This window comes from Populus alba, chromosome 13, assembly GCF_005239225.2.
Source record: "Populus alba chromosome 13, ASM523922v2, whole genome shotgun sequence".
NCBI classification, from domain to species: domain Eukaryota; kingdom Viridiplantae; phylum Streptophyta; class Magnoliopsida; order Malpighiales; family Salicaceae; genus Populus; species Populus alba.
Window position 1 is genome coordinate 666,122 of NC_133296.1, and position 27,829 is coordinate 693,950.

General features: G+C 32.8%; 4 protein-coding genes and 1 non-coding gene across 7 annotated transcripts; 2 read left to right on the forward strand and 3 right to left on the reverse strand.

Moving 5' to 3' along the window:
• The first annotated feature begins 285 nt into the window (after positions 1–285).
• Positions 286–2,582, forward strand: LOC118060955 (small ribosomal subunit protein eS4y). The gene is made up of 5 exons (XM_035074277.2): positions 286–428; positions 885–962; positions 1,076–1,256; positions 1,759–1,856; positions 2,007–2,582. Exons 1-5 carry the CDS (start codon positions 426–428, stop codon positions 2,436–2,438), a joined length of 792 nt encoding a protein of 263 aa, XP_034930168.1. The 5' UTR covers positions 286–425; the 3' UTR covers positions 2,439–2,582.
• A 1,116-nt stretch (positions 2,583–3,698) lies between these two features.
• Positions 3,699–3,772, reverse strand: TRNAT-AGU (transfer RNA threonine (anticodon AGU)). Its single transcript has one exon. It is a non-coding gene; the product is annotated as a tRNA-Thr (tRNA).
• A 522-nt stretch (positions 3,773–4,294) lies between these two features.
• LOC118060956 (tlg2p-like protein a) lies at positions 4,295–8,263 on the reverse strand. Its single transcript, XM_035074278.2, has 8 exons — positions 7,795–8,263; positions 6,707–6,983; positions 6,151–6,240; positions 5,973–6,050; positions 5,306–5,383; positions 5,142–5,207; positions 4,978–5,058; positions 4,295–4,869 (listed from the first exon to the last, which is right to left on the reverse strand). Exons 1-8 carry the CDS (start codon positions 8,004–8,006, stop codon positions 4,762–4,764), a joined length of 990 nt encoding a protein of 329 aa, XP_034930169.1. The 5' UTR covers positions 8,007–8,263; the 3' UTR covers positions 4,295–4,761.
• Positions 8,264–9,741: 1,478 nt separating this feature from the next.
• On the forward strand, positions 9,742–14,112 carry LOC118060957 (protein DEHYDRATION-INDUCED 19 homolog 3). Its single transcript, XM_035074279.2, has 5 exons — positions 9,742–10,083; positions 11,085–11,227; positions 11,980–12,057; positions 12,309–12,565; positions 13,779–14,112. The coding sequence occupies exons 1-5, from the start codon at positions 10,008–10,010 to the stop codon at positions 13,885–13,887; spliced, it is 663 nt and encodes a 220-aa protein (XP_034930170.1). The 5' UTR covers positions 9,742–10,007; the 3' UTR covers positions 13,888–14,112.
• A 2,700-nt stretch (positions 14,113–16,812) lies between these two features.
• On the reverse strand, positions 16,813–20,622 carry LOC118060958 (uncharacterized). 3 transcript variants are annotated; one of them, XM_035074281.2, is made up of 4 exons: positions 20,472–20,622; positions 18,695–20,127; positions 17,606–18,602; positions 16,813–17,273 (listed from the first exon to the last, which is right to left on the reverse strand). In XM_035074281.2, the coding sequence occupies exons 2-4, from the start codon at positions 19,868–19,870 to the stop codon at positions 17,017–17,019; spliced, it is 2,430 nt and encodes an 809-aa protein (XP_034930172.1). In that variant the 5' UTR covers positions 19,871–20,127; positions 20,472–20,622; the 3' UTR covers positions 16,813–17,016. The 3 variants fall into 3 exon arrangements, with proteins under 3 accessions (XP_034930172.1, XP_034930173.1, XP_034930174.1); XM_035074282.2 differs by having other exon boundaries at positions 18,695–20,082; positions 20,472–20,618; XM_035074283.2 differs by having other exon boundaries at positions 18,695–19,967; positions 20,472–20,617.
• Between the last annotated feature and the right edge of the window lie 7,207 nt (positions 20,623–27,829).

Consider the following 27,829-nt stretch of genomic DNA (forward strand, 5'->3'; position numbering starts at 1 on the left):
AATAAATTTTTTTACTCAAATAATATCATTTCAAGCCTTTTTTTTTTTTTTTTTTACATCACTTTATTTTTTAAATAATTATAATTTAAATAACCTCGACGAATTTCTTGGGCTAGTCGATCCGTCGACCCTCCGATAGCTTGTTATAAATGTGCAAGATAGCCGTTGTTGGTGTTAAAAATAAAATAAAATTACAAACATGGCTAAATGGACAGATAATTGGGCCCCAACAAAAGTCCAAAAAATCTGTGGCCCAATGTATTGACCCAGACTCGGTTAAATTAGGGTTCCACTAATAACAGCCGTGATATATAGCTTGCATCTCTCTAAACCTGTCAGGACTTTAGAAGCCGCAACAGGGGAGGAGACTCAAGAGAGGAGCAGCTCCGCAGAGTTACTTACCTCCTGACGTTTACGTTTCCAAAATGGTTAGCTTATCTTTTTCTCTCTTGTTGATGCTCTTAAAGTTTGATTTATGTGCCTTTTGGTATTGTTTTTGGATTCCGTAGCTCACTGGCTTTCAGCTTGTCTCAGTGATGCTTGCTAGTGGTTTTGCAGTTGATTTCTTTAAAGAAAACATGGGACTTGTTGGTTTTGATAGTGCTGAATTTGTGGGAAGTATCCATTATTTTGTCTTGTTGAATAAAGTAAAAATTGGAAAGAAACAAGTTTTCTGCAAGATCTTGTGAATGATTCTTACAAGGTTGGATTTTGAAGTGATAGGCTTTTCCTTGATTTGTCACACCTTTATGCCTCTTGTTGATTCGTTTTCCTTTCGCGTGTCTGGTTGTTGTTTTAACCTCTGTATGATTTAGTAATGTCATTAAGATGTTTTTTACTTGCTCTGGTTTAATTGATCTCTCTGCTTTTATGATGCATTACAGGCTAGAGGGTTGAAGAAGCATTTGAAGAGGCTTAATGCCCCTAAACATTGGATGCTCGACAAACTTGGTGGTGCATTTGTATGTTAACAATCTCTGACCCCCTTTGCTGCAATATCAATTAATTCCTTGTGGTTCCTTGTAGCCTGGTGTTTCTATTTTGAGTGTAAAATGTTTTATTTTGTGTTGTGTAGGCACCCAAGCCATCATCTGGACCCCACAAGTCTAGGGAATGCTTGCCTCTGATTCTTATTCTGCGTAACAGACTGAAGTATGCTCTCACAGGCCGTGAAGTGCTTGCTATTTTGATGCAGAGACATGTCCTTGTTGATGGCAAGGTCAGGACCGATAAAACTTACCCATCTGGTTTCATGGGTATGTGCAATTCTGTCTTTACAATGATTTTTTCTCTTATGTGGATATTCTAGATAGGTGTAGGATTTTGTAGTTTTCAATGCTTTGGGATTGTTTCTAGATGAGTAAGGAGAAGTTTTTATCATTATTATCTCTAGCTGAAAGTAATGTATGAACTTGCTGTTATTTTGATTTTTCACATCTCTTGGTGGTCATGACATGATTAAGAAATCCAGGGATGCAATTCAGTAAAATAGCTGGTGGAAAGTGATCATGCGTGAGAGGTTATAAGTGCTCATATCTGCCAGAATTAATGCTTGTTTGAAGTGATCATTATGTGAAAGGTTATGGGTGCTTTTGTCTGCCAGCTTTTTGTCATCCTAGATTGGAAGGGGTTATTATGCAAGATAAATCATTAGAGTTTCTCCCCTTTTTTGCTTATATGATCATTTCTTTGTCATTTTTTCCCTACATATTCTAGTCTTCATTTGGGCTTCTCATTTTGTTTTGATTTCCGCTACAGATGTTGTGTCAATCCCAAAGACAAATGAGAGCTTTCGTCTCCTCTATGACACCAAAGGCCGCTTCAGGCTCCACTCCCTCAGAGATGACGAGGCCAAGGTTTGTGATGGTTTTGGCTATTATGTGGTTTTGCTGTTTTGATTTGTGATGTTTGTTTTTTTGGACCTTGCACTAATTTGATAGATCAATGAATTGTTTTTTTTGTAAGTTCAGTTAATGATTTCATTTGTTTTTTTAATGCTTACACAGTTCAAGCTTTGCAAAGTTCGGTCTGTTCAGTTTGGACAGAAAGGAATCCCTTACCTGAACACTTATGATGGGCGCACCATCCGCTACCCAGATCCTCTCATTAAGGCCAATGACACCATCAAGCTGGACCTAGAGAACAACAAAATAGTTGATTTCATCAAGTTTGATGTGGGAAATGTTGTCATGGTCACTGGGGGAAGAAACAGAGGCCGAGTTGGAGTGATCAAGAACCGGGAGAAGCACAAGGGAACTTTTGAGACAATCCATGTTCAAGATGCCTCTGGCCATGAGTTTGCCACTCGCTTGGGCAATGTATTCACTATCGGAAAGGGCACCAAGCCATGGATTTCTCTTCCCAAGGGCAAGGGTATTAAGTTGTCTATCATCGAGGAGGCTAGAAAAAGGCTTGCAGCATCCCAAGCTGCTGCCTGAAGTTAATGATTTTTCCAATAATCCTGGCCTCAGTTATGTTTTGTTAGTGCTATAGTTACTGTTTTTGTTTAGGAGTGCACGATTTTGAACGATATTTTCACATTTCAATTATAACTTTTGCAAAATGCATCGAGTATTGACGAAGGAGGTATGAGATTTTCTGTAGCCTTTCAGATCATTCATTCTATGAACTATTTATTTGCCAGGTTGTGTCAAGAAAATTATGTTAATTTTGTTATACTACTCAAGCTATATCATAGAATTTAATCTGAAGGTCTGGATTTTCAGCAAGTTTTGCGCCCTGTGGTGTTTGAAATTCATTATAGACATTGAGTAAATGCTTTCAAAAATTGGCCAATACAGACTGGTCTAGTCGCGCGGGCTCATGAAATGGGTCAGGCAGGTTGAGGTCTCAAATCACCATAGATTTTTCTAAATTATTATTTTATTTTTATTTAAATTAAGTTTTTATTCTTTTTTTATTCAAAAAACCTCTTTTAAATGATTATAATTTTTTTTTGAAGCTTAATTTTACTTTAATTAAGTTCTTTCTTAAGTCAACTAAACCTATTAAATTCTTGGATTTAATTAATTCTTCTAAATTTAATAAAAACGACGTTCAAACTTCATTTTATTTCAACTTGATTGTTTTCCTAGTGTTTTAACATGTTATAGCTCGAGAGTTTATTTATTTATGCTTTAAAAATACTTTTGAATTTTAATTTTTTTAATATTTGGAATAATGAAAAAAAAAGGGAATTCTAGATATTTTACATGCATCCGAATGGCCGTGGATAAATCACATGATCACGAATCAGGTATAAGTGACATGAACATGGACCTTTCATGAATCCTCATCATGGACAACGGCTAGATTACCTCATCATGGATCATGAGCAAGTCACCTAATTACAGACCACGAGCAAGTCAATGGCTTTATTTTTAAGATAGTGTTTGATATTATAGTAATGGTTGGTTTTTAAAATGTTTTTTTTTTTTTTTAAATACATCAAAATAATATCTGTTTTTATTTTTTAAAATTTATTTTTGGTATAATGTAAAAAAATAAAATAAAATATTAAAAAAACATGACTGTATCACGAAAACACACGAAGTTTGTGTGCTGCTGACTGCTTGGTATTGGCTAGCTTCTTACAGCTCCATTTTATACCTCTCGGAAACTAACGAGGTGAATTGAAGGTGTCTTTGAATCCGCTCCGCCTGCAATTAAAAACAAACAAAACCGGAAAAATAAGGTTGTGCTCTCGTTGAGAGTCGAACTCAAGACCTCCCGCTTACTAAACGGGTGCTCTAACCAACTGAGCTACGAGAGCTTGTTGACTGGTTAATTGGAAATAGAATATAAATAGTGTTTACCTTAAGGTTTATATTTTAGGCCAAAGGTGACCACAGATGCCATTTCACGTTATCCCTTGATCAGATTGCTGGGATCACTCTCCGTGTTGAAAATTCCAAACTTTGTCCCTCTCTGTTTGGTCAAATGCAGAAGGGATTTTGTTCACCAGGACATTTATGATGTAGCGTTTGTAACTACTGTTCTCTACATAAATACATACTCCGTTGGTTCAAAAAATTGTGCGGTCTATTACAAGGCATATCTTATAACTTCTGCCTAGATAGGAGCCACGAACCAAATACATGCATTTAGCTCTTGTTCCCAGAGACACAAAAAAATAAAAACATAATAATTCAGATGATTAAGTCTGATAAGAATATGAAACAAGCATAGCTTTGCAGGCATGGTGAAACACAAAACTCATCACTTAGAAGTTTCATCCGTGCATGGTAGAATTATCATACATCTACTAGGTAGTTAAAACTGGGATAACATGAAATTAATGGCAATCGAGAGAGATGGATTCATATTTTTTTATATAACATGAACAAAAATGGATACAAACAATTAAAAAGGCCTCAGGCTCCTCATAACAGGGAGCCTTGGATTTTGAAAGCACCATGCTCCAACCTCCCAAAAAATCAAAAGAATCAACCTAGCAGATCCGTGACAAAGGAACAACGTACAGTGCCAATTCTATACATCTTTGAGGACATTTATCTCTCCCCTCTTTCCCCACAAAATTTTGAAAAAAAAAAGTAGTAATGTAAGAAGGTAATCGATTAATATGGTACGTGTATTCGGGAAATTCAAAGCGTTTGCGTTCTTTAATTGGGCAAAGTTATAGCCATCTACAAGAGTGTAACATTTGGCAGGGAGCGTCGCAGCATTATGAATGAGTGAACTTCAGGAATACTTGTGCCTCGCAAATAAAAAGAGAATCTTCAGGAACATCTATGCTCGCAATCAAAAGAGAATCGTCTTGAGGATAAGAAGGATCAGCATGACAGCGCACATTATAACAAGCACAGTGGCACACATCACCATTCCCCCTCGTTTCTGTGTTCTCTCTGCCTGCGGTGCGAAATCCATTCAATACAAAACAATGCCATGCAAAATGCGAGAGAAAGAGAGAGGCTTTTGAAAGTAGAATGCAATGATTGTTGAGGGTAAGAAGGGCACCTTCTGCAGTTGTTTAAGCCCCTCCTCGACTGTAGTTGCTACATTCTGAATGTTGTAGTCTATTCTATCAACAATAGTGCCCTATTTGGAGGGAAATAAACAGTTAGTGATCAGTCACTTGAACAAGAACTTCGCAGATTTAAAAAAGAAGATCAGCTCTTAACCTGGTCTATCACAAGTACTGACAGGTCCTTCATAATCTGAGCAAGCTCATTTACTGATTCAACTACCTACAAAGATCAAAAGGAAAACATAAAGTCTTGACAAATAAAGGAGACTACCAAATTTCTGTTGATTAAAAAACAAAAGGCCAAAAGCATTTGCTTGCCTGTTGGATCTCTCTTTCCCTTTCTACAGTGAATGCCTCACTCTTTTTCAGCTTGGCCATCTGATGCTCATTAAATACCTAACATATCATTGATATATAATATTCTCAGTAATTAAAAACAGTGCAAGAATTTTGGCCACAAAAACGAAATTTAACTTACAAAACTATTTAGATAATGTTTCTGGAGATAACTGATAGATACAATGACGGGGAAAAAAAAATTAGACTATACCTTCAGGGCACGAAACAAACAAAAAGAATGAAGAAAACAGAAGATGTGGTTCAACCTTCGCTTATGTTCACAGGTGAAGAAAAAAAAGAGATTTTACTATATTACATAAGTAAATACAAAGCACAAACTCTTTCATAATCTGTTGAATCTTTGAACACCCAAATATCACCTATATGTAACTGGAAGGGAGAGACCCCAAATCCAACAGGAAAGATATAAAACCATAGCCCTGATTGATATTGGTATCGGCCCATATCAAGTAGGCTTTGACCTTGAACCACCAAACAGATTAGTGGAGGGCTCCGACAAAACATAGATCTCACAAAATTTCTTACACAAGTTTTGTCTATCAACTTGCTATGCAGGACCAAACAATTTCATGACTCGTCATATCTAACAATAAACCTAAGGTGGAGAAGGTTATGGCAAGCATACCATGTCGTCCAAATTGTCATCATCTATTATAGATCTACCACCATTTAGGTTCATTTCTAAATCATCCCCGTCCTGACCCTGCATATCAAAAGAAACCAAAACAGAATGATTTTAAGAAAATGTTAATATATTCCTTGCTTATTCAGTAATTCAATAGGAAAAGCAATCCTTCCCGGACCTCATTTTGTTGCCTGAGGCGCTTCAAGTATGTCGACTGTTTCTTGCGAAGTTCCATTGAAAGGTTCTGAAGGTCAGTAGCAAGGGAACGCTGCAAATAAAAATATGCCAATATAAGCACAATTCACAAGACCAATTAACCATGTAAGGAATGTGTAAGTTCTCATGTTTAACTGCACATAAAATTCCATAGAGCAAAACAATGGAATAACCAAGCCACTAATTGAAGAGAGCAATCATTTCATCCAACAATTATAGGTGCATGGTCCAGAAGAAACTCACAAGAAGATATTCTAATTTTTCAATTGGATAAGCCAGAGGGGAAGAATAGGAACACCAGAGGCCTATTAACCATCTAATCAGTTAGAATTTCTCCTTTAAATTATCAGGACATTATTGGGACTGCTTTCCCCATAATTGTAATTTAAAATTTGCTTTTTGTAGGGCTTAGGCAGCATTATCTACCAAAAAAATCATATGTAAGTGGAAATAAGTGGAAATAAATCCTTAGCAGTTTCACGTGTTTAGTTGGTTCTTGCAAGAAAATAAAGGCTTACCTGCACATTTTTTCTAACATTTGAATCCTCAGAAGGCCCAGCTGCAGCAAGTCTTTTTAGTTGCTTCTCTGATTTCCTTAAAAGACCAGTTATCTCTTGGGTTAGACCCTCAATTGTCCGTTGATCTTCTTTACCATCACCAAATGAAGGCATCAAAGCTTTGGCATGTGCCTTCGCTAACTCAACCATTTTCATACGTGCACGTTGCACATTTGCTGCTATTTCTTCAGATACATCCACCCAAGCTGGAGGTAAACCTACTGTAAATGCACCTTTACTGCATCAAGACAACAACTCGTAATGTTCCTACCAGGATACCATTAAAATTTACAGCAAATGCTCAACCATTGAGAAAGCAACAGTACCTGGAGAGTATTTAAGTTAATATTCACATCTATCAAAAATTCTTTCAAAATCGTTTAGCTTAAAGTAGAACTATCCCTAATCTTCAAACCACCTTCCAACACAACCATTTCACTCCTCACAAGCAATTCCATAAAAGCCTTTGACTAAAAATACCTACAGAAACCAATCCGATATTTGAGAATTGCAGGCAATAAGAGATCTCAAATCCATATAACCCAGTTCGATTCAACCTCTAACATGCTCTTGCACTATCATTTAGAAAAAATAATCCGATTCTCCCATCATCGACAAACATTTGCAACACCCATTTCAATCTAGCAAGAAGATAATCATGAATCACCAACAGCTACCAACAGATCACAATTCCCAAAACACACATACAGCCAAAAATAACTCCTTCGAAACTTTCCGTCAATGCAGCTATATTCCACATTACCCCCATACAAATCCACTAACTTTCACTTCAAAACTAAAAAACCCATCAACAATTATCTATTTGCCACACATTTTCGACATCAACTAACAATAAAACACACTAAAAATCTCCACAAAATCACACTGCAAAAACCTCTTATTTCGTATCTCATTTTAGCTAACACTCTCAATTCTACATATCACATTGCTAAAATCAATCAAACTAAATGATTAATTAACAACAAAAACACCAAGCAGATATTTATACTTGTATGTATATGCATACGGATACGAATGTGAATATGTACCTTGAATTACCGGGATCTTCAGTGCTAAGAGGAGCATATTTCCGATTAGGATTGAGAAGCGAAGTGCTGGCCAATTCGATCACCGGACCACCCCCACCACCACCAACTCCTCCGACAGAGCTCGTCGACGGAGATGAGCTCGTCGGAACCCTAACGCTCTTTAATGCATCTCTGTACTTCCTAAATATCAACGTCCGATTCCTCGTTGCCATAACAAAATCAGCAAGAAATCAAAAAAGGGTCACTCTCTTTCTCTCAGGAATCGATGATTTATGGATCTGGAGGTGCTGTGGAGGTCACGTGATCGAGATCGGAGAAGATGGCGGGAGGTCACGTGACCGGAGAAATTGGAAATGTTTTGGGAGACAGTGGAGGTGTTGGGGTTAATTAATAAAAAAATGAAGTAGAGGGATTGCCTTTTTCTTTTTAGTTTACGTAACTGTTGAGTGGGGTTCTTTGAATGATTGTTAACGGGGTACATGAGTTTAGGGGTGTCGGCTTATAAAAGCAGCCAGGTAGCAGTAGTTGTTTTTTTTTTTTTATTTATTTAAAAATATGTTAAAGGTATGTTATTTATTTTTTAAAATTTATTTTTAATATTATAATGTAAAAAATATAAAATTAATAAAAAATATTTAATTTAAAATTAAAAATATATTTAAAATATAAAAACAAACAAATTCATAATTTTAAAATTCAAAATAAATTGACTCGATAAATAAAATTAAAAAAATAATATAATTTTAATAAAATACTTTTAAGGAATCAATGAATTAATAGTTTGATAATGAATTATAGTTAGGTTTTAATCCAATTAAATTTGGATTGATTAAGTTATTAAATTAATTTATTTTTTATTGAAATAATCATGATTTTTATATATTTTTAAAACTTTTGATCATTTTTAAAACAATAAACAACTCGGTTAAATTAGCAAATTCTTCAAATTATTTAAAATATTTGTAAAAATAGGCTTGAAATTAGTTGTGTTAAACAATTTTCAAAATTTTTTAGAAAAATTTATAAAAAAAAATAATTTGATTGGATTTAATATTTTTTACTGAAAAACACTCATTATAAATTTATAAGTAACTAACCTAATCAAATCAAATCAATGACCCAAGACAATTCAAAATAAAATCCTACTCAAATCTTAATTTAGTTTATTGAATCTTTAAATCAACTCGTCATGTTAGATTGGAGGTAGCAGAAAAAAAAGAAGATTGACTCTCACTCCCATAATAATAATAATAATACTCAATTTATTTATTTATTTTAATAATAATAATAAGAAGAAGAATATAACTATAGATTTTTATAGGCAAAAAGAAAAATGCATGGTAAAAATTCTTGCAAAAAAAAAAGAGAGTATTTGTTCAATATATTATTATTTTAGAGTTAAATTCAAGAAAAATTGTAAAGAATAAAAATGTTATTAATATTATATTATACTTTAAAAATATTGTGCATATATCATTATACTACCTATATATATATATATATATAGAGTTTTGTATTATGAACGACACTGTAACAATATAAAAAAATTATTTTTATTGTTTTTTATATAAAAAATTATTGAGTCTGATCTCAATGTTATTAAAACCTAAAATGTTTATTTAAAAAAAAAATTATTAACTTACTACCGTTAAAACATATACATTAAGTTTTTATATAAAAATTAATAGATTTAGAAAATTATTAGTTTAAAAAAAAACTTTTTTTTTTGTACACCAACATGAATGATACGAGTTTTTTAAAAGTTAAATTTTTTTTTAAAAAAAAAAAAACAGCTAGTAAGACAACCGTAACACTCTTGCTTTTTATTTCCAAAAATTGGTTGTTTATTAAATCTTTGTTTTTTCAAAATTAAAAGCAAAAAAATTAATAAAAGTTATCAAAAATACAAAAAAAAAAAATTTATTATAAAGACAACAGCACAACAAACACCAGACTCCCTTTTTTTCGACGAACAAAACACAGCAGGGTATTATCTCTCACTCCTTTTATAGAAAAAACAAATAAAAAAACCCTCCTTATCAAGTATCATCATTTCCACTGATTCAACCCCTAATTTCAAGGGTATTCATTTGCGTAAATTCAAGATCAAAGCCTCAAAATTCGATTAGGAAACCCACTTTTTCTTTTCAACAACTGAGGATCGGTTGAGAATTTCGGAGTTTTAAAGAAAATTAATTTTAAAGGGAGGAGCTATGGATGCTGATTCATGGAGTGCTCGTCTTTCTTCAGCTTCTAAGAGATACCAATCAGCTCTTCAATCACGATCTGGTGAGATTTTGTTTTTTTTTTAGTTTTCGAAATTATCATTTCTTGTTATGTATGAGGTTTTTTGGCTGCTTAGAAAATGAATGGAAAAGTTAAGTATTATGGGAGTTTAATTGTATCAAAGTTATAAATTTTGGATTTTTAAGCAATTTGAGCTTAGTTGTATCAAACCCAGCTGTCATTTCTTTGTCTTTGGCCTGTTTATTGGTCTTTTTGGTAGCTAAGAAATGATTAGGAGATCGAAAAATCATGGGAATTTAAAGTGTTGGTGTTTGAAGTATGGATTTTTAAGTAAATTGAGCTTGGTTGCACCAAACCCCGAAGTCGTTTCTTTGTCTTTTGCTTGTTTATAATGGTCTGTTTGGTTTTTGAGAAATGATTGGAAAGTGAAATATTATGGTCATTTAAAGTGTTAGTGTTTAAAGTTTGGAGAAAATATGAATGAAACTGCAAGGTTTTGGAATCCAATTTTCTTTTCTTTATTGAAGAAGAGTGTTTTGTTTTGGTTGTTTTATGGGAAAATGAGGAAAGATGAGAAATTTGGGTTTTGAGTTGTTAAGGTTTTTCATTATGGCTTTGTTATAACCCCGGAAAGGGAAACTACACTTACTTCACTGAGCTTGACATGGTTGTTACTTGAAAGTTGAAACTCAAAGGTTCCTTCTTTTTGATAAAGAAAAAGAAAAGAAAATTGTTTCTCTTTGTGAAAATCTTGTGTTTGTTTATGGAGTGAATGGGTATAAAGGATCAAGTGTTGTTGTCGAGGTTTCGTGAGTTGCAAAATAAATTCTCGTTCTGAGGTAACTAGTAATCTTTTTTGGGAGTTAATAAGGGAATTGCCCCTCTTGGCCGATATCAGTGGTGACTGCTTGAGAATCATGAATCTTAACAGATTGAGTTGAATTTGACTATTATCAAATGGAGGCTTAGTGTTTCTAAATGTAATAAACTAAGGAAATTTTCTCTTAAACTTCAAATAATAGTTATAATGTTTGCAAATGCAGATATGTTTATGGGGTTTGAAGAAATCGATGGAGATGATGATATAAGGGAGGAGTTTCCATGCCCATTCTGTTCTGAATATTTTGATATTGTTGGGCTGTGTTGTCACATTGATGATGAGCATCCTGTTGAATCAAAGAATGGGGTATGGACTCTCATTCTTTATCTATGTTAATAGCTGAATTGCATATGTTCATAGAGTTCAAAATTTCATTTATTTTGCCCATAAGAATTCTTCTCTAGTCACTCATGTAGCATGCTACTTTCATGTTTATTACCTCAAAACATGAGAATTGAGATCCTACTGTCTAGAATAAATGGTTCTAATGTCGTGCCTGTATCACTGACAACCAGTTGGGTACCAGATTAGTCCATCTTGAACAAGCTAAGTTAATTTTATCTACTGGGTTTGCCTGAGTGCTAAAAGTACCATAAATGTGCATATTGAAGTTTTTGTAGAGTTGAGTTGGCCTCAAATATCTTCCTCCTTCAGTGTTACTGATGCGTGGAGTTCTTCAAAGTGATTTTTGAGGAAGTATTGTCTTTATGTGCTATTCAGTAATGCCAATCCCTTGATGGGCATAGACATTGATGATAATTATGAGACAGGAAAACTTGACCTTACTAACTTAAGAATTCATCCATTCCAGTGAGCTCTTTTTTCATTAATAAAGCCACTTGTTTTGTATGATTATGATTCCCCTGCCCATGATGTGGTGTACATTGTTGTAAAATAGTAATTAGCGTACTACACTGGCCGTGATTTATAAAACAAAGAGGTCATTCCCTATCATATTAAGTGTGCATTTTTTGAATCAAGATTATTTGTTATGGGCTCCGATGTTGAGATCTTATTGAAGGTTAATTTTGCTCACGATAGATGCTGTTTATTTACAGGTTTGCCCAGTTTGTGCAATGAGGGTGGGTGTTGACATGGTTGCACATATAACCCTACAACATGGAAATATATTCAAGATATCCTTTTCTATTGAGTTATCACCAGCTTAAATGATTTGTTATCCTTAGGTGATCATGTGTTTGTTTGCTTCCAAAACCAATTTCAACTTTTTGTTTGCTTTTATTGTGGGAATGTTTAGATTACTTTCTTATGCTTTTGGTCTATAGCTAGACTTAATTTTTCATTGTTGTTGACTTGAGCTTCAGTATCAAAAATCATGTGAACCAAGATGATCTTGCCTGTGTTGAGTTCCTTGACAAGTAATTACATGCAGCGCAAGAGGAAATCACGTAGAGGCGGACCCCATTCAACCCTTTCTTTGTTGAGGAAAGAACTGCGAGAAGGAAATCTACAATCCCTTCTTGGTGGTTCGTCCTGTATAGTTCCGTCATCCAATGCAGCACCTGATCCATTATTATCTTCATTCATTTTACCCATGGTTGATGATTTCACGAGTTCCCAGCCTTCCTTTTTGTCTGAAACTAGTTCGGCTAAGAAAAGCACAGATGGGAATGTTTCAGAACGGTATGTTATTATGTTGTTCTAGTCTGTCTCTCTCTGTTCTGTCCTACTTAACTCATGCAGTAGATTCTTTGTATGCGCTGTAGATGTATATCCTAATCACTATCTTCAGTACACTGTCACAGAGAAATTATTTCTCTTTTGTAATTTACTAATATTGTTGGAAGGGGATTGATCTTAGATGCACTTACCTTTTAATAGATATTGACCATGGGTCTTTTTATGGTATCATAATTGTCATATTCAATTTGCAGACTTTTATCTAGTTGATGATAAAATTATGTGAATAGTGCAAATATTTTGCTACATTATTCTGTGCTGGACTAGAAATACCACAAACACCTGACCATGCTGTTGACTTTAAAGATCAGAATCTCAGAAGTTGCTCATACTAAGTTTTTCCTGCTTTCACCTAGCCCAAACACATTAAGCTGTGTATCCTAGGACACACACACATGTGATTCTTTTCTGTCACCCACGCTAAAAAGTTGCAGATTTTCTTCTCTTTTTTTTCCCACTAAATTAATTATTATATATGTTGCATGATAAAGTATGATTTTTTGCTCATTTACTGATATAGAGCACATTAAAGTTTGCATTGCAATCATTTTGGTCAACCACCTTGATGTTTAAATGATTTTTTCAGAGAAGATAGGATCAAAGGAAAGGGATACGTGGTTTGGATGGTTTATGGAATTACCACTGATTTATGCATCAAGAACTGCAGTTTTTGCCTATCCAATTCTGTTATTTCTACATCATATTTACCAATAGTCACCAAAAGCGTTTCAGCATACAGAGTGAAACTATAAAGAACTTCAGAAAAGTTAATTAATTAGCCATTTTTTCCAAAGCTCTAAGTTGATCATAAGAGCTCTAGATCATGTGTACCATGGGAAGATGCTGCTCAATCGTCTTTGTTATAGTTTCACCCTTCGTTATGGTTTCAGTCATTGAATTTTTTTTCCTGAGTACCTGAATCTTGACTTTTGGGGATCATGCTACTCAATCATGTGCTCCTACATGTACTTGAAGTAGGTGCTTGAATAATAACAAGGTCACTCTTAACCCCTTACCTAAACTCAAACTGGAATCCATCCCTGGCTGCTGTTGTTGAAATATAGTCCTGCATTAAATGTTGGATCATTTGTGTACATGTATGCAAAATCATTTGACTATCCTCATTCAGGTGCCATATTTTTGTTTTTGGTTGCAGAAATAGGAAGTCACCTCCAATGTCAATTGAGGATAAGGAAGAGAAGGCCAAAAGGAGTGAGTTTGTACAAGGGCTGTTGTTGTCTACAATTCTTGATGACATTTTATAGAAGTGGATTCATGCTGGCTGCTACAGTATCGAATGCCATATTTGCAACTAAGTGCCCTGCAATCTTGGTTTGTTTGCGGTGAAGATGGGAATGTATTAAGCACGGAGTGTTAAATAAATGTAGGAATGAGTGTAAGTTATGTTGCATGTGAACGTTAGTTGTTGGACAGACTTACTTTCAGGTCATGATTAAATGGAAAAGAAGAAAAAAAGTTACTTCCTAAAAGTGCTATCCTTTTCTAATGGATATCTGTGTTACTTTCTTGTAAGTTATTTGAAATTACAAAATATCTTGATAAATAAAGCACACATCTGCTCGTTGAAGGCATCCCCTGTCAGCCTAGTTAGCTGCAAGAAATTATTCTGCAAGAAACATATTTACCCCACCCACCTGTTGCAGACTGTGGGGGTGTTTGTTGGCGATCTTTGTTTTGATGGCCACATTAGGGTAGTGTTGTGGATTTGTGGGGCTGGCTCCATTGTTAAGCTGTAGTGAGTTCTTGATCAGCAAACTAGTCTCTCAAAGAAAAGCATTTTCTCGAAGACATTTAGTTAAATTTTTTTAAAGATTTTGTTTTTTATGTGTTCCATTATCAAGTTCAAGCCATTGGGTTGCGTGTTTTCTGCTGATGATGTTGACCTGAAGCTCAAGTATAATAGAAACAAAAGGAAGACTCAAATTTGGCTATCAGACCAGCAGGTGTCAGGCAGTTGGGTCAAGGGATATAGCAATACCCAAAATACTGGGTCTCTGAAAATAACTGAAACAACGAATATTTTGTCTTCTGCGAGTGATAACAGAGACTTTAAGACCTTAGATATCTCCTGCAAGTACATCTGCCTGCACCAACTAAATTCTTTTAGGTACTACAGGTTGACCAATTGTTGAAAACAAGTTTGGGAGTTCAACCAATTCCAGATCACGACTAGCTAGCCTGTATGAAGGAGCAGATTTGCCTCCACTGTTATGTCACTTTTATTCTGACATGCCCCAGTCTTTTGACACTGAGGGTAAAAAGTACAAATAAAGAACATGAATTCAGGCCACAAATGGGAAACAAAGATTTGATAAAGTATTCAGGTAGTGTGCATTGTGCAACATGCATAATGGCGGTTCCATCAACAATGATGATTATCTGGTGTTTCTCCATTAAGACTCTGATCATCATCTTCCTTTGCTCAAATGCCGTGATACTCACTGCTCAGAGATTTCCATATTCAATACGAGTCTTTAATCTATCATAAATAGCTGGTTCGAAATGACAATTTTCCATAGCTGGCTTGGAAAGCTCTTCTGATAATTCCACATCCCTCTGGCCTTTCAGACCTTCAAGACATGCTTCCACCCTGGTTTACTTAGTGTGTGTTTGTTAACTCATCCAACCGCGTGGTTGGCCACGTTAACAAACATGAAATTGCTTTCTTTATTCTTTCTGCTGCTTTCACCATCAGACCGCCGACACTATATCCAGTTGCTAAAAGATCAAATGAGTATGCACCAAGCTCCCACTCTCTACAATCTTTTTCACAAATACCTCGGGCTTTTTCCCAAAGACCTTTTTTGGAATAACAAGTGAACATTGCATTTGGAACTTGAATGACAAACAATGTCTTCAATGATAACCACTCCTCCCAAACCTCCTCGGCGCCAGCAAAGTCATCCGATTACATCAATGAGCTTGTAATATGTAGATAGCCTGAATTATAGAAACCTGCAGAATTCTTAAAGAAACGCCAAAAACGATGTAGTTCTGAATTATAGAAAAGATTCTCTTTGGCATATCTTCTCTCAGTACCCTTGATAATTGTTCTGAGTGCTTCAATATTGTTAAAGCTTTCTCAGTAAAGTCGGCTTTCAAGTGACCCTGCAAACTTTCCAGTTGATCCTACGATCTCTTTCCATATTCATCGGAACTTTCTCCATTCTCTCAATATTAGAAGAAATTGCTTAAGCTTTTAATAGGATCTTGAACGAGTATTGTTGCCCCAAATGCCCCCGTCTTCCATCTCCTACATCAGAATCTCTACATACTTGGTTGTGCTAGGCCCAGTTCCTTCATTGTCTGCATCGTGGCCTCTGCCTTCTCCAAATGTTTATTCTCCACATACCAGATTCAAAGAGTACCACAATCCTATGGTCAGGAAGGCTTTAACAATATTTATCTGCTGCTTCTAAGCGGACTTCAGATATTAAGTCCAGTTGAACCACCATGTCTCCCACTGCTTGGCCATAACCTCTTTGCCTCATCCATTCTGATATCTAACACAAAAATGGGAAACAAAGGTTCAAGTTATGTAGTCACGTTTCACTGACCAGGATCGTTTAATCAACTTCGTGACACAAAAACTTTTCAATGATAACTCCAAAAAAAATTGAATCTTGAAGAGCCAATAAATAATAGAGACGAGAGAAAAATACCTTCAAGAGCCTGGCTAAAGCGGTTATGTACTTGTGTTTATGCAGCTGCTTGATGGATTGTTGGAGGTCATATTGCTTAATACTTTGGCCTTCTTGAAGCCATTTCTCTATCACTGGACTAATAGAGACGTTTAGGTCTCCTGGCTTTGTCATTTGGGGTTGTGGTGGTGTTTGTGGAAAAGCAGAGAGAGCTTAAGACAAAGGAAAAAGCCTTGACCTTGATGAAAAAGTTATGGGTTTGGTCTTCGAAGATTTTTTTGTTCTCTGGTGAAATTGTTTTGGGCATCAAGCAACCTTTTGACATTTTCGGACAAATATCTTTTCATTTACCTGATATATATTTTTCTATGTCCCATATTTTTATAAATGGCAATTTACAGGCCTAAATATCTTTTACACTATTCTTAGTAATAGTTAAGTACCTGTCATGGCATCAACTTGGCTTCGATGTATGTTATCATGAGCATGAGCAGAAAGTGATAGGAAAGAGGCACCAAAATAAACTAATAGCCTGGAAAGAAAATAGGATTGACAATAAACTACAACAGTACGGTTTAGTCAGTCTAAACAATGAGTATCATGATCAAATAAGAATGGAGCTTTTGTGTGCTCAATGTCAAGTCATTTATGTTTATGAACAAGTTAACCATAAATGTTTGTCCAACTCTAACAAAAAAAGGGAGTGTAAATAGTTTCTCCCTGCATCAAACCCTAAAGACCTAAAGTCAACCACTGTCGCGGTCTTGTGTCCATGATCCTCTTCACTACGTTCCTTACAAAAGAATCAAAACAAGATGAGCAACAACCTCTCATCACACTTGTCTGCCCAGCGTCCACTCTATCAATGTGTGTACAAGTTGATGGTAGGGGAACTGTATGAACTACTTCACTCCTCTTGTGCTCTAGCCCGCAAGCAGCTAATATGGTATGTGTAGAACTCCTTGCTATATCCTTGAAAGTATCATGGTCTGCATTTGTAGAAATAAGCCATTTTTAAGCATTTCCATTGCATGGTTAAAAAGCGATTAACACAACATAACTGTCATGCATCTAACCAACAAATAAGAAATATAAGAATTCTCAAGCATTTCAAGCCTGCCTGAAATAAAGAAATCTAAATAAAATGTCATGTCTGATGATGAATATTAGAAAGCCCTGATTGCATTACAGGGATTTTAACATCCCAGAACAGGAAAGCTTGTTTCTCCATCAACTTCCAGTCTCCCCAGGCCCTCAACAACAGAAATGCTGAATAAGTAAAAACTACTTGGGCGACCACAAAACAGAGAGCTTCACATACCTAATTCAATATCTTGTGACAAGCTTCCCAAGTGGTTTTTTACCATTGATTGCAATTGTTCCTTCACGTCATAGAACTGGCTTTGTTCTCTCACTTGGTATGAGGACGAAGTACCATCAGGCTCAGTGCTTGATCTGCTTCTGAACTGATGGGATTGATCAAAACCAGGTATTGAGTTGATCCCCATGAGATCAGGCCATAAAGTCAAATTGACAGGTCTGTCAGCAGTTGTAATAGTTGGATCCTGAACTGTTTGCCTTCTCGATTGATTTGGTGTCAGATAATAAGGATCCCTATTTTGAAATGAAGAAGAGGGATGATCATTAGCCTGCAATCTCTCCTTGTTGGGTGTCTGTTCTGATGTCCCAATTTCTTGTGTCCTTAAATTTTGAAGAGCTGTTTCCCTAACTGGATCAATTTGTGAGTTTAAGAAATCACTATGCAAGCTGGCAGCTGAGATGGCATCGATTCTATTAGCCACAGGATTCATATTTGCTGAGGGATTCCTATTTGAAAGGAGAATCCGTATATGACGGTGTAGATGACGTCTCCCAGAGAGGGTAGATGCCCCTGCTACAGACACTGGTGAAGCTCCATGAATATCTCCAGTCAGAAATCTGGGAGACGATAGACTCCCAGATACTTGTGGGATGGTTAAACGAGGTGCAGACTCTAGATTGGGATCTAAACCTTCATCTAAATTCAAAATGGGAGATGGTCTGTTAAATATGTTGTTGCTTGAATTCCATTGATCAGGCAAAGGATCTTGAGCTTGGGAACTTGTGGATCCAAGAGCAACAGGCCTGCAATCATCACAGTACCAATTGCCTTCAGGTACTTGCCTCCCCAAACCGACACAGTAGGTATGCGCCGATGAATCACAGAGATCACATAGTAGCATGAGGCCATCATCCCCGCCTTCATGGCATTCTTTACATATCACATTCTCATATGGATCAATGTAGCTCCTGATTTCTTCCTCAGTTGGTTGATAAACCTATATGAAGAAATAAACCAATCCAAACACGAAATAAGAAAAAATAAAAGAACAAAGCAAGTAATAGGCACAGAGCACTAGCAAGGACAGACCTGGTCACGCATGGGGACTTGTATCACCATATTTCTCAGATCAACCCCCATTGCTGATCTTCCATTTTTAGCTATTGTGCTAAATCTTTGCTTGCACAAAGGGCAACGAGATTCTACTTTGGACCACTCCATGATGCAAGTGAAACAGAAATAGTGACTGCAGCAGTCCAGTGTTCCCCTCAATCTTCTTTTGTCCTCTTCAGAAAGACAAATTCCACATACCTGCTTTCCTAACTCAGACTTTACTTCCTTTACCTTCTCCTTACCTTTTCTTCCTACTGGTTTTGTCTGCTGGCATAAATCCCCATTATCCTGAATTCTCTTTCCAACAGACGAACTTCTCAAGCTAGTCTTCAATTCTCCATACAAATGACTGGCCTCCCTCACCTGCTCTCTCTCTTCCTCAGAAAGGGTATATTCATAATCAGATGATCCATTAGACACAAAATCCGAATCTGAATTCACAGAAAATTTCCTCTTTCTCACACCTGAAGTTTTCTTACTCTTTTCTCTCGCAACTGGGCTATCGGCAAAAAAATCGCCATCATCTTCATCTTCATATTCACACCTCTCTTTCTTTTTCAACCTACGTTTATTTGTCCCCTTCTTTTCCAAAGGCTTCTTCATAACCCTAGATTTTCTCCTCCTTTTTGTAGCTCTTCCAGAACCCCTTTTTGACACTCTCCTCTTGACCACTTTCACATTTCTGTTCTTCCTCCCCGCTGTCAATTCATCATCCTCATCCAAACAATCATCATCTTCTTCATCTAGTGTGAATTCTTCATCGTCTTCATCCCCGTCACCATTAACATATTCCTCGTCGTCGTCGTCCTCCTCCTCCTCCTCCTCATGAGATACCCTTTTTCTCTTCCGAGAAGCTTTACCCTCAATTTTCCCCTTCCCTAAAGAACTCCTTTTCTTCTTTGATCTAACAGGCTTCCTAAACTCTTCCTCCTCCTCGCCCTCTCCCCCCTCCTCTTCCTCAACAAAACTATCAAAACTCTCCTCCGATGCATACCCATCTAAAGAAACTTGACAATCCTCTGAATCGTCATCTGATAAATTCTCCTCATTCTCAACCACGTAATCCTCATCGGAATCATCGGAACCCTTATCTTTATACCTAACCCTTTTCTTGAGATTCCTCTTATAATTGATTTGCTCTCCCCTTCCCATCTATCTTTGCACAACCCACAGAAACACCAAAAAACCCAAATATTAAACCACAAGTTTCAACCGTTCATCCAAGAAATAAACTTTTTAATCCACGCATCTACACATCAAATCAGATTATATCAAAATAAATCCCAAGATTCTTGAATTAGGATTTTCTCTTTCTTTCTAGCTTATCTCCTGGTTCAAATGGGCTAACAAGATTAATGCGAATCCTGCCAGGAAACTTCATTAATTACCAGTCATTTCTCATAACCGATCTGTATTAACATAAACCACGATAAATAAAATAAAAAACAGATCAGATTCCAAAACCATTCCTTTCATATACGCCTTAAAACCAACCCGAAAAAGCACCAAATCCCAAAGAAAAAAGAAAAGAAAAAACCTTTAGCTACCCTTTTAAGAGCTAATGAATAAATTAAATCCCCTCTAGAAAGAACCCATAAGAGCAGGTTAATAATTGAAATTAAAACTAAAATTATTACTAAAACCACAAAAGAGACTTTAAATCAAATACAGGTTTTAATTTACAGTAAAGATTGTTTCTTTAATATAAGAAAAATAACGTATATACAAACAGAGAAAGAAGGTTGTTTGGTACCTGAGAAAGAGATGGAAGAAGATGACACAGAGGAGAGAAATGTTATCATTCGTGGAAATTATTGTAAGAAATGCCATTTTATTACCAGTTAGGTTGTTGCGTTTTGTTTTGTGTTATGATGTCGTTTTTGTTTGTATACATAGAGAGAGAGAGAGAGAGAGAGAGAGAGAGAGAGAGAGAGAGAGAGAGAGGGTTTTTTTTTTAATTTGTTTTTCCTTTTTTGGTTTTTTTTTATATATAAATTTGATTTATTTTTACTGGATGAATTACTACTGGATATTGTGAAAGTTAACATTTATGGCAAAAGTTTCTATTTCTTTATTTTCCATAATTGTTTTTACTTTATCTTTGACATGATTAGTTGGATTTTCCTTAAAAGACTACAATTGTTGACTTTACATAAATAGAATCATGTAACTCATCGTTTGTCCATGTATTTTTTTTTAATCGAATTACAAAACACTAAAAACTACTGTAGCTATACTTATAAAATACTATTTATTTAAATAGTAATTTTTTTTACCTAGCTTTTTTTTTTATTTTCTTTTTGAGTTTACCTTTCAACAACTATTTTTTTTTTCAAATTGTTTAAAAAAATATATTTTATATTTTTTTAATATTCTTTTAGGGGAGTTATCTTGATCTTATTTTTTTTTTCCATTTCATTTTTATATATTGAATTTGTTGAAAATAAAGTTTTATAAATTTTTTATTTATTTTTTATAAAGTTATTTTAATCTCATGAACTAAAGTTACAAGTTTGGCAGGTTAACTCGGGTATTTTTTTTTTAATTTCATCCTTCAATATTAAATTTGATTAGAAATGGAGCTTCATAATTTATTTTAATTTATTTTTTATAATTTTATTATAATCTTATACCTTGATTCATAAATTTAATAAGTTAACTCGGATTGATCTAATATATCACTTATCAATATTAAAAAAATATATATATATATATAATTATATTAATTTTTTAAAAAAATATCATCCAATATACATTATATTTTAAATTTATAATTAAAAAAATATATTTACAATACTTGAATTTGTTTACATTAAAAGAAATATTGACTTGACTCACAATACAGCTCTAAGCTAACCAGCATGTTTGTCTATTAATTACCTAATTCATCTCAGAAAGAATGTCGGGGTGTCCACGTAGAACAGGAAAGAGATGGCTTCTTCTTTTTTTTTTCTATTTTTGCATTACATCTTTTTTTTTTTACTTTTTTAATTATTTTTTATTTCATTCTTTAATATTTACTTTATTTTAATTTTATATTTATCTTCCTAACTTGTTTTAATTTATTTTATATAAAATTATTACAGTCTCAAAACATTCTAATATTTGTTTTGTGTTGAATTGTACAAGTATTTATCTTTGTTATTATATAATTAAATAAAAACAAATTTTTTAAATCCAATAAAGTTTATGGCTCGAATCGCATATTTGGTTGGTTAAATCATAAGTCCGGATCAATTTAATATATTATTATCTCAATATTTAAAAAAAAAAAACATCCTATTTTCTTATAAAAAAAAACTAAATCATGATTTTTAATAGTCGTTTCGAGTTGTCATTGGACTTGACAAGTTAATTAATTATATTAGGGTAATTTTCACACAGTTTAATATTAAAACTTGGGTTAGACAATGAATCAAATAAAAAAAAAATTAAATTGACCTGTTAGATAAAATTTAACAACAACATCAAATAATTCTTTGCAACTTGAATATTTTTTTGAGTTACATAAAATAATTTGAACCATAGCTTAGCCTCACACAGTAAACTAATCTTACACTAATTGGTCTAAATTTATACATACAGGGTGATAATTCCAGGATAAGTTATATATTTAAATCTTAAAGGCACCTTATACACACACACGAAAAATAATTCCTACAACCTTCCTTTATATCCATGATGTTATCTCTTTAGTTTTAGTTGAACTAGTTCGAGAATGTAATAATAGTTGGATTCTGGTGTTTTTATGATTTGCAAAATATATATTTTTACGGTTAAGAAACTTATATAAAGTCAATAAAAGCCCTTGTTCAACAATTATATACTTTGTTAATCTTGGAGTCAAAAGAGCATAGTTTTTAAATATGGCTCAGTTCAGGGTCAGGGTTTCAAGTTTTGACTGGGTTATTGGATCGCTCGAGTCAATTTTTTTAATTAAAATGATATCATTTTAATAAAAAATATATATATATATATATATATATATATATTAACAGGTTGCAACCGAGTTTTTTACCAAGTTTTACCAGGTCACCGGATCACTCTCGAATTTTTTCTTTTTTTTATTTTTTTTTAAACTCAATCGGGTTTTGGTTAACTCGTAACGTGGAATTGGGTTTTAAAATTATGCAAAAGAGTATTTTTACTATGTGAGAAAACGACTTCAAGGCTTCCATTCAAAAAGCTTATTTTTTTTTTGGATTAAATGGCACATTTATAATTTTATTGTAACCCAATACATGTTTTATTAAGCTACAGTAAAGCATACACGTCATTTAGCTAGCTTTTTTAGGTAGTGAACTAATTTTAAACACAGTATTTACATTTAAATTAATATATTGATATGAGATATGTATTAATAGAATTAGTTATAAATAATTTTTTATCTTGTAAATTGATTTTAAAATATCTTTTACTATAAAATGACAAAAAAAGGAAAACTTTTTGGCATACCTTTATTTTGTATTAAATCAAGATGACAATGGAAAAGCAAAGCCTAACTCCTAAAAAACATTTATTGATTGATTGTGTTTATATATTTTTGTTTTATGAGCACTATTAGTTTTATTTATTTATTGACGAGGCTTAAAATAACAGATGTTAGGACGTTATTATTTATGAATTACATGATGGTTCGATCTCACTAGTTGGTTCTTAAATTTTGTTTGTTTGGATGTTTTAAAAATATTTTTTAAAAAAATTATATATATATATATATATTACTTTAAAATAATATATTTTTTATATTTTTAGAATATTTTAATGCACTGATATTAAAAATAATTTTTAAAAAATAAAAAAATATTATTTTAATATATTTTATAAATAAAAAATATTTCATAAAATAATTATTTCTAAATAGAATATTCTATCAGAGGATCTCACGAAAGCATCCTTGGCTCCTCTCCACAGCTACTAATAGGACACGTATTTTGTGAAAAAAGACAGGTTTTATTTTATTATATTCCATGGTGAGAATATCCAGATTTTTACCTTTTGTCTGATTAAATTAATTTGCTTGAGTACAAGGCTGGTGAAGAATTGCGTCTCAAATGAGGATAGGATAAAATTTCCATTTCCATTTTTATTTAATTTTTTTTATATGTTTTAAATGTTCTAATATTAAATAAATATTTTTTAAAAAAATTATTTTTTTAATATATTTTCAAAAAAAAATAATTTTAAAAAATAATCATTACATACTTCTAAATATTATGAAATGAGTTCATAATGAAATGATTTAGTTCTTAATTAATATCATAAAAATATAAGATAATCACATGTGTGTCGTAATTAGGTTTTTAAGTAGTTTAATAAATATTAATTAATTTGAAAATATTGTTTTCTATTTATTAACAACATATTTGATGGATACACGATTGTAAGAAGTTTATTTGGAGAATTGGGTCTCTATGCATTTTATTTAAGTAGAAACATGCACAAGTTAACCGAGAGTTGCAAGAGAAATACAATTTTTTTTTTGTTAGATTTCAATATCTAAAATAATTTATTATGGATCAAGATATATTTTTTTAAAAAATAATTACTTGAATATGAAAATCATGAGCATTGTATTTTATACTTAATCGTTCATGAAAATTGCTTACAAGAAAAACACCATTTCATAATTATACAATCCGATGGTGCAATTTTCATATTATATAAATCACATTTGACTTGCATTAATTTTTTTAGTCTACAAACCTTAAAGATTGAATGATTAGGTGTCCTCGTACTAATTTATGTATCAACCAAAATTATGGTAGAAACTTGGAATGGAACTTTTCTTAAATCTTTTTTTTTTTTGTCAAATCACTCTCATAAAAGCTATCAAAATGGTGAAGACACTAAGGCTCCGTTTGTTTGCAGGAAAGTAGTTTCCTTTGGAAAGTGAATTTTGGGGAAAGTAAATTCCTGGAAAGTGAATTCCGGAAAAGTATTTTCCGATGTTTGGTAGTGTTATGGAAAATGAACTGGAAAATACTTTCCAGTGTTTGGTTGTGTTATGGAAAATGAACTGGAAAATAATTTATTAATGAATTAAATTTTTTTTCAAGTTTATCTAATATATATAAAATATTTAATATAAAATATTTAATCACTTACAATTGTCATAACCAATTTTTGACCTTTTTATTTTATTATTTAAAAAAAAAAGATGATGAAAAATAAAAATAAAATAAATGAAGGATTAATTAAAATTTGGGTTAAGGGCAACATGATTGGAAATTTAAAGATTTAATTAAACTCTTGACTAGTTTAATTAATTAAATCAAGGGTTTAATTGGAGAATTGATTTAATTAAAATTTAGATTATTTTAATTAATGAAATCAAGAGTTTAATTGAAGAATTAATGAGTTTAAAGAATTAATTAAACTTTGATTTAATCAAAAACCCACCGCTTTGCATTTTAATTAACTGCTACAGTGCAATCAAATTATAATTCACTTGCTACAGTGCAAGCGAATTATAATTCACTTGATACAGTGGCAAGTGAATTATATCACTTGATACAGTGCAAGCGAATTATAATTCACTTGCTACAGTAGCAAGTGAATTATATCATTGCCTACTGTGGCAAGTGAATTATATCGCTTGTCACTGTAGCAAGTGAAGGCGTGCGCTACGCACGTCGAAAAGAAAGTGTTTTCCTTTTCTAACAGAAGGAAAACACTTTCCTTCGAGCACGTTATTAATTCTAGGTGGATGGAATTCAGTTTCCTTTCATTATTTTTCTTTATCGTCGCCAAACATAGGAAAAGCAGGAAAGTGAATTCCAGGAATTCACTTTCCTGCAATCAAACACGGCCTAAATTTTCAAGATTCTTATTTTTATTTCAAATCATGCCCTGGTTCCATCTTTAATCATGGACAAACCAAAAATGATGATTATGAGAATCTAGGAGTGGAGATATGCTTTGTTTTTCTTCTAGCCAGTCCTTGTCTTCCACCACCCCCGTACGAACACGCTTGCGGCGGGGCTCCTGATCCTGCTGTATCCTCTCGGCTAAAACCCCTAGGTTATAAAAAAAAAAATCAGCAGCTAGCTAGACATGAAGAGAATTCAAAGATTTTGAGATCGAGTTGATTGAGCCCGATAGTTAGGAAAAGTATTTTGTTTTGGAAAATTACAACAAGCACAGTGTTTTTCGTAAATGAATTTTACAATGAGCTCTCGTGATTCGTTTTTTTTTTTTTTTTTTTTGAATTTCTTAATATTTTGTTGATTGATTTGGTATTTTTTAAGTATACTTAATAAAATACTAATAAATCTTATAAATTGCATAGTTGGAGAACACGCGTTTCAAATTATTTTTTTTATTAAAAATTAATTTTTTATGTGTATTTTGGATTGTTTTAATATACTGATTTTAAAATAATTTTTTAAAAATTTAAAAAATATCATTTTAATTTATTTCAGCATAAAAAAGCACTTTAAAAAAACAATCACACTCTCAACACAGGCTATGATATATAAATTGTTTTTTACTTGTGTTTGACTAGTATTTTAGTATTAATGACATGAATTAATTGATTGAAAAAATAAAGATAAAAATATATTTTTTTAAGATAAATTTAAAGTAATTTTTATAATTTTAAAAGAAAAAATACAAAAAATACGTGTTTTTTATATCTTAATTGTTTCTATCTTTATATCACGAGACAATAACAAAATAATACAGGATGTTATTTCTGTATTTTTTCTCAAACTTTTTAGTTTTATTGGCTACTATAATACTGAAAAATCTTCAATATTCTAAAAATACATATTTGCAACACCAAATTTTTTTAAATTAACTACAATGAAGTAGTTTTAAATCAATTTTCATATACCATAACAAGCATGTTATATTTAGTCAAGTCATCTGCATTTATTTTATTTAATTTTTTAACATTTTTTCATTAAATTTGAATCCTTTACAACAATGTGAGAACAAACTCATTTAAACGCTGAATTTTAAAAGAATAATGTTAAGCAAAAAAATGATTTTCCGTTAATATTAGCTTATTATTCTTCATAAAAAAAACCAATCTCAAAAAAATTATTCTTTCCTTTTATTCTTTCCAAAAAAAAAAAGAAAACCACGTGGAATTCGGTCACCCACAGACTTTCGTTTGACCTTTCGTCCGAATATGAACATCATAATATTACCTGGTTACCCTTCACTTTCGTCAATTCAACAGTTAAGCCACAAAGTTGACCAGAAAGCAATGATAACTTAGGTTGGCGACCATTAGTCTTTGGAAACGCGGCCCACACTCTTTGGTAAAAATTTATTTATTTTTTATTTAAAATAATTTTTTAATATATATTTTGATTGTATTGTTTTATAAATGTTAAAAATAAAATTTTAAAAATAAAAAATTATTATTTTAATATATTTATAAATAAAAAATATTGTATAAAATAATCGCTATTAATAATAATACCATATATCATGTCAGCTCGCTCGTTATCCAATCAATTAATGTACAGCGGGACAAATACTTAAAGAAATCAGCACCGTCAAAATGGAACATCATGGACCTACATGGTTACTGACGACGAGCTGAGAGACACGTGTACGGCGTGGATAACTTTGGGTTTCTCTTGTTTCTTTCAATCTAAAGAAACAGTGGATGTATATGCACCGCAAGTAGATTGTACTAGCAACCGGTTTTGATTGGTTGTTTTTTACTATGACTTTTAAGTGTTTTGAAAATCATTTGTACCATTATCTTAAACACGTAGACATTAATATGAATAGCATGTAGCACGTGCTGCATGAGAATTTTTTATCCGAGAGATTTTACTGTATTCAAAGAATAATAATTATTTTTTATTTAATTTTTTAAAAGTAGGAGTTTTTATCATATATTTATCTTTTTCAAAGCGAGCCCATAAAATAAACACTCAGTATTGTGTTGGTACACCGCAAACTACACCCAAACCAAAAAAAAATATTATTTTTTAATTATAAAAAATATTTAAAAATATAGTAATAATTATGACTTAATGTATTTTTTATTAGAAAATACATCAAAATAATATCTTATTTTTATTTTTTAAAAAATTATTTTTAATATCAATACATTAAAATAATATAAAAATATAAAAAATTAATTTT

What these genes read in the sequence shown, in the direction of transcription:
- LOC118060955 (XM_035074277.2), top strand. An exon ending in ACAAACTTGGTGGTGCATTT is followed by an intron (nt 963 to 1,075) that starts GTATGTTAACAA and finishes TGTGTTGTGTAG; the next exon opens with GCACCCAAGCCATCATCTGG. An exon ending in TCAGAGATGACGAGGCCAAG is followed by an intron (nt 1,857 to 2,006) that starts GTTTGTGATGGT and finishes ATGCTTACACAG; the next exon opens with TTCAAGCTTTGCAAAGTTCG.
- LOC118060958 (XM_035074281.2), bottom strand. Translation starts at nt 19,870, where the DNA reads ATGGGAAGGGGAGAGCAAATCAATTATAAGAGGAATCTCAAGAAAAGG. An exon ending in AAGTCCCCATGCGTGACCAG is followed by an intron (nt 18,603 to 18,694) that starts GTCTGTCCTTGC and finishes TTCTTCATATAG; the next exon opens with GTTTATCAACCAACTGAGGA. An exon ending in GTCACAAGATATTGAATTAG is followed by an intron (nt 17,274 to 17,605) that starts GTATGTGAAGCT and finishes CTACAAATGCAG; the next exon opens with ACCATGATACTTTCAAGGAT.
- LOC118060957 (XM_035074279.2), top strand. Translation starts at nt 10,008, where the DNA reads ATGGATGCTGATTCATGGAGTGCTCGTCTTTCTTCAGCTTCTAAGAGA. An exon ending in AGCTCTTCAATCACGATCTG is followed by an intron (nt 10,084 to 11,084) that starts GTGAGATTTTGT and finishes TTGCAAATGCAG; the next exon opens with ATATGTTTATGGGGTTTGAA. An exon ending in GATGGGAATGTTTCAGAACG is followed by an intron (nt 12,566 to 13,778) that starts GTATGTTATTAT and finishes TTTTGGTTGCAG; the next exon opens with AAATAGGAAGTCACCTCCAA.
- LOC118060956 (XM_035074278.2), bottom strand. Translation starts at nt 8,006, where the DNA reads ATGGCAACGAGGAATCGGACGTTGATATTTAGGAAGTACAGAGATGCA. An exon ending in ATGTTAGAAAAAATGTGCAG is followed by an intron (nt 6,241 to 6,706) that starts GTAAGCCTTTAT and finishes TTTTATTTGCAG; the next exon opens with CGTTCCCTTGCTACTGACCT. An exon ending in ATGACAATTTGGACGACATG is followed by an intron (nt 5,384 to 5,972) that starts GTATGCTTGCCA and finishes ATGATATGTTAG; the next exon opens with GTATTTAATGAGCATCAGAT.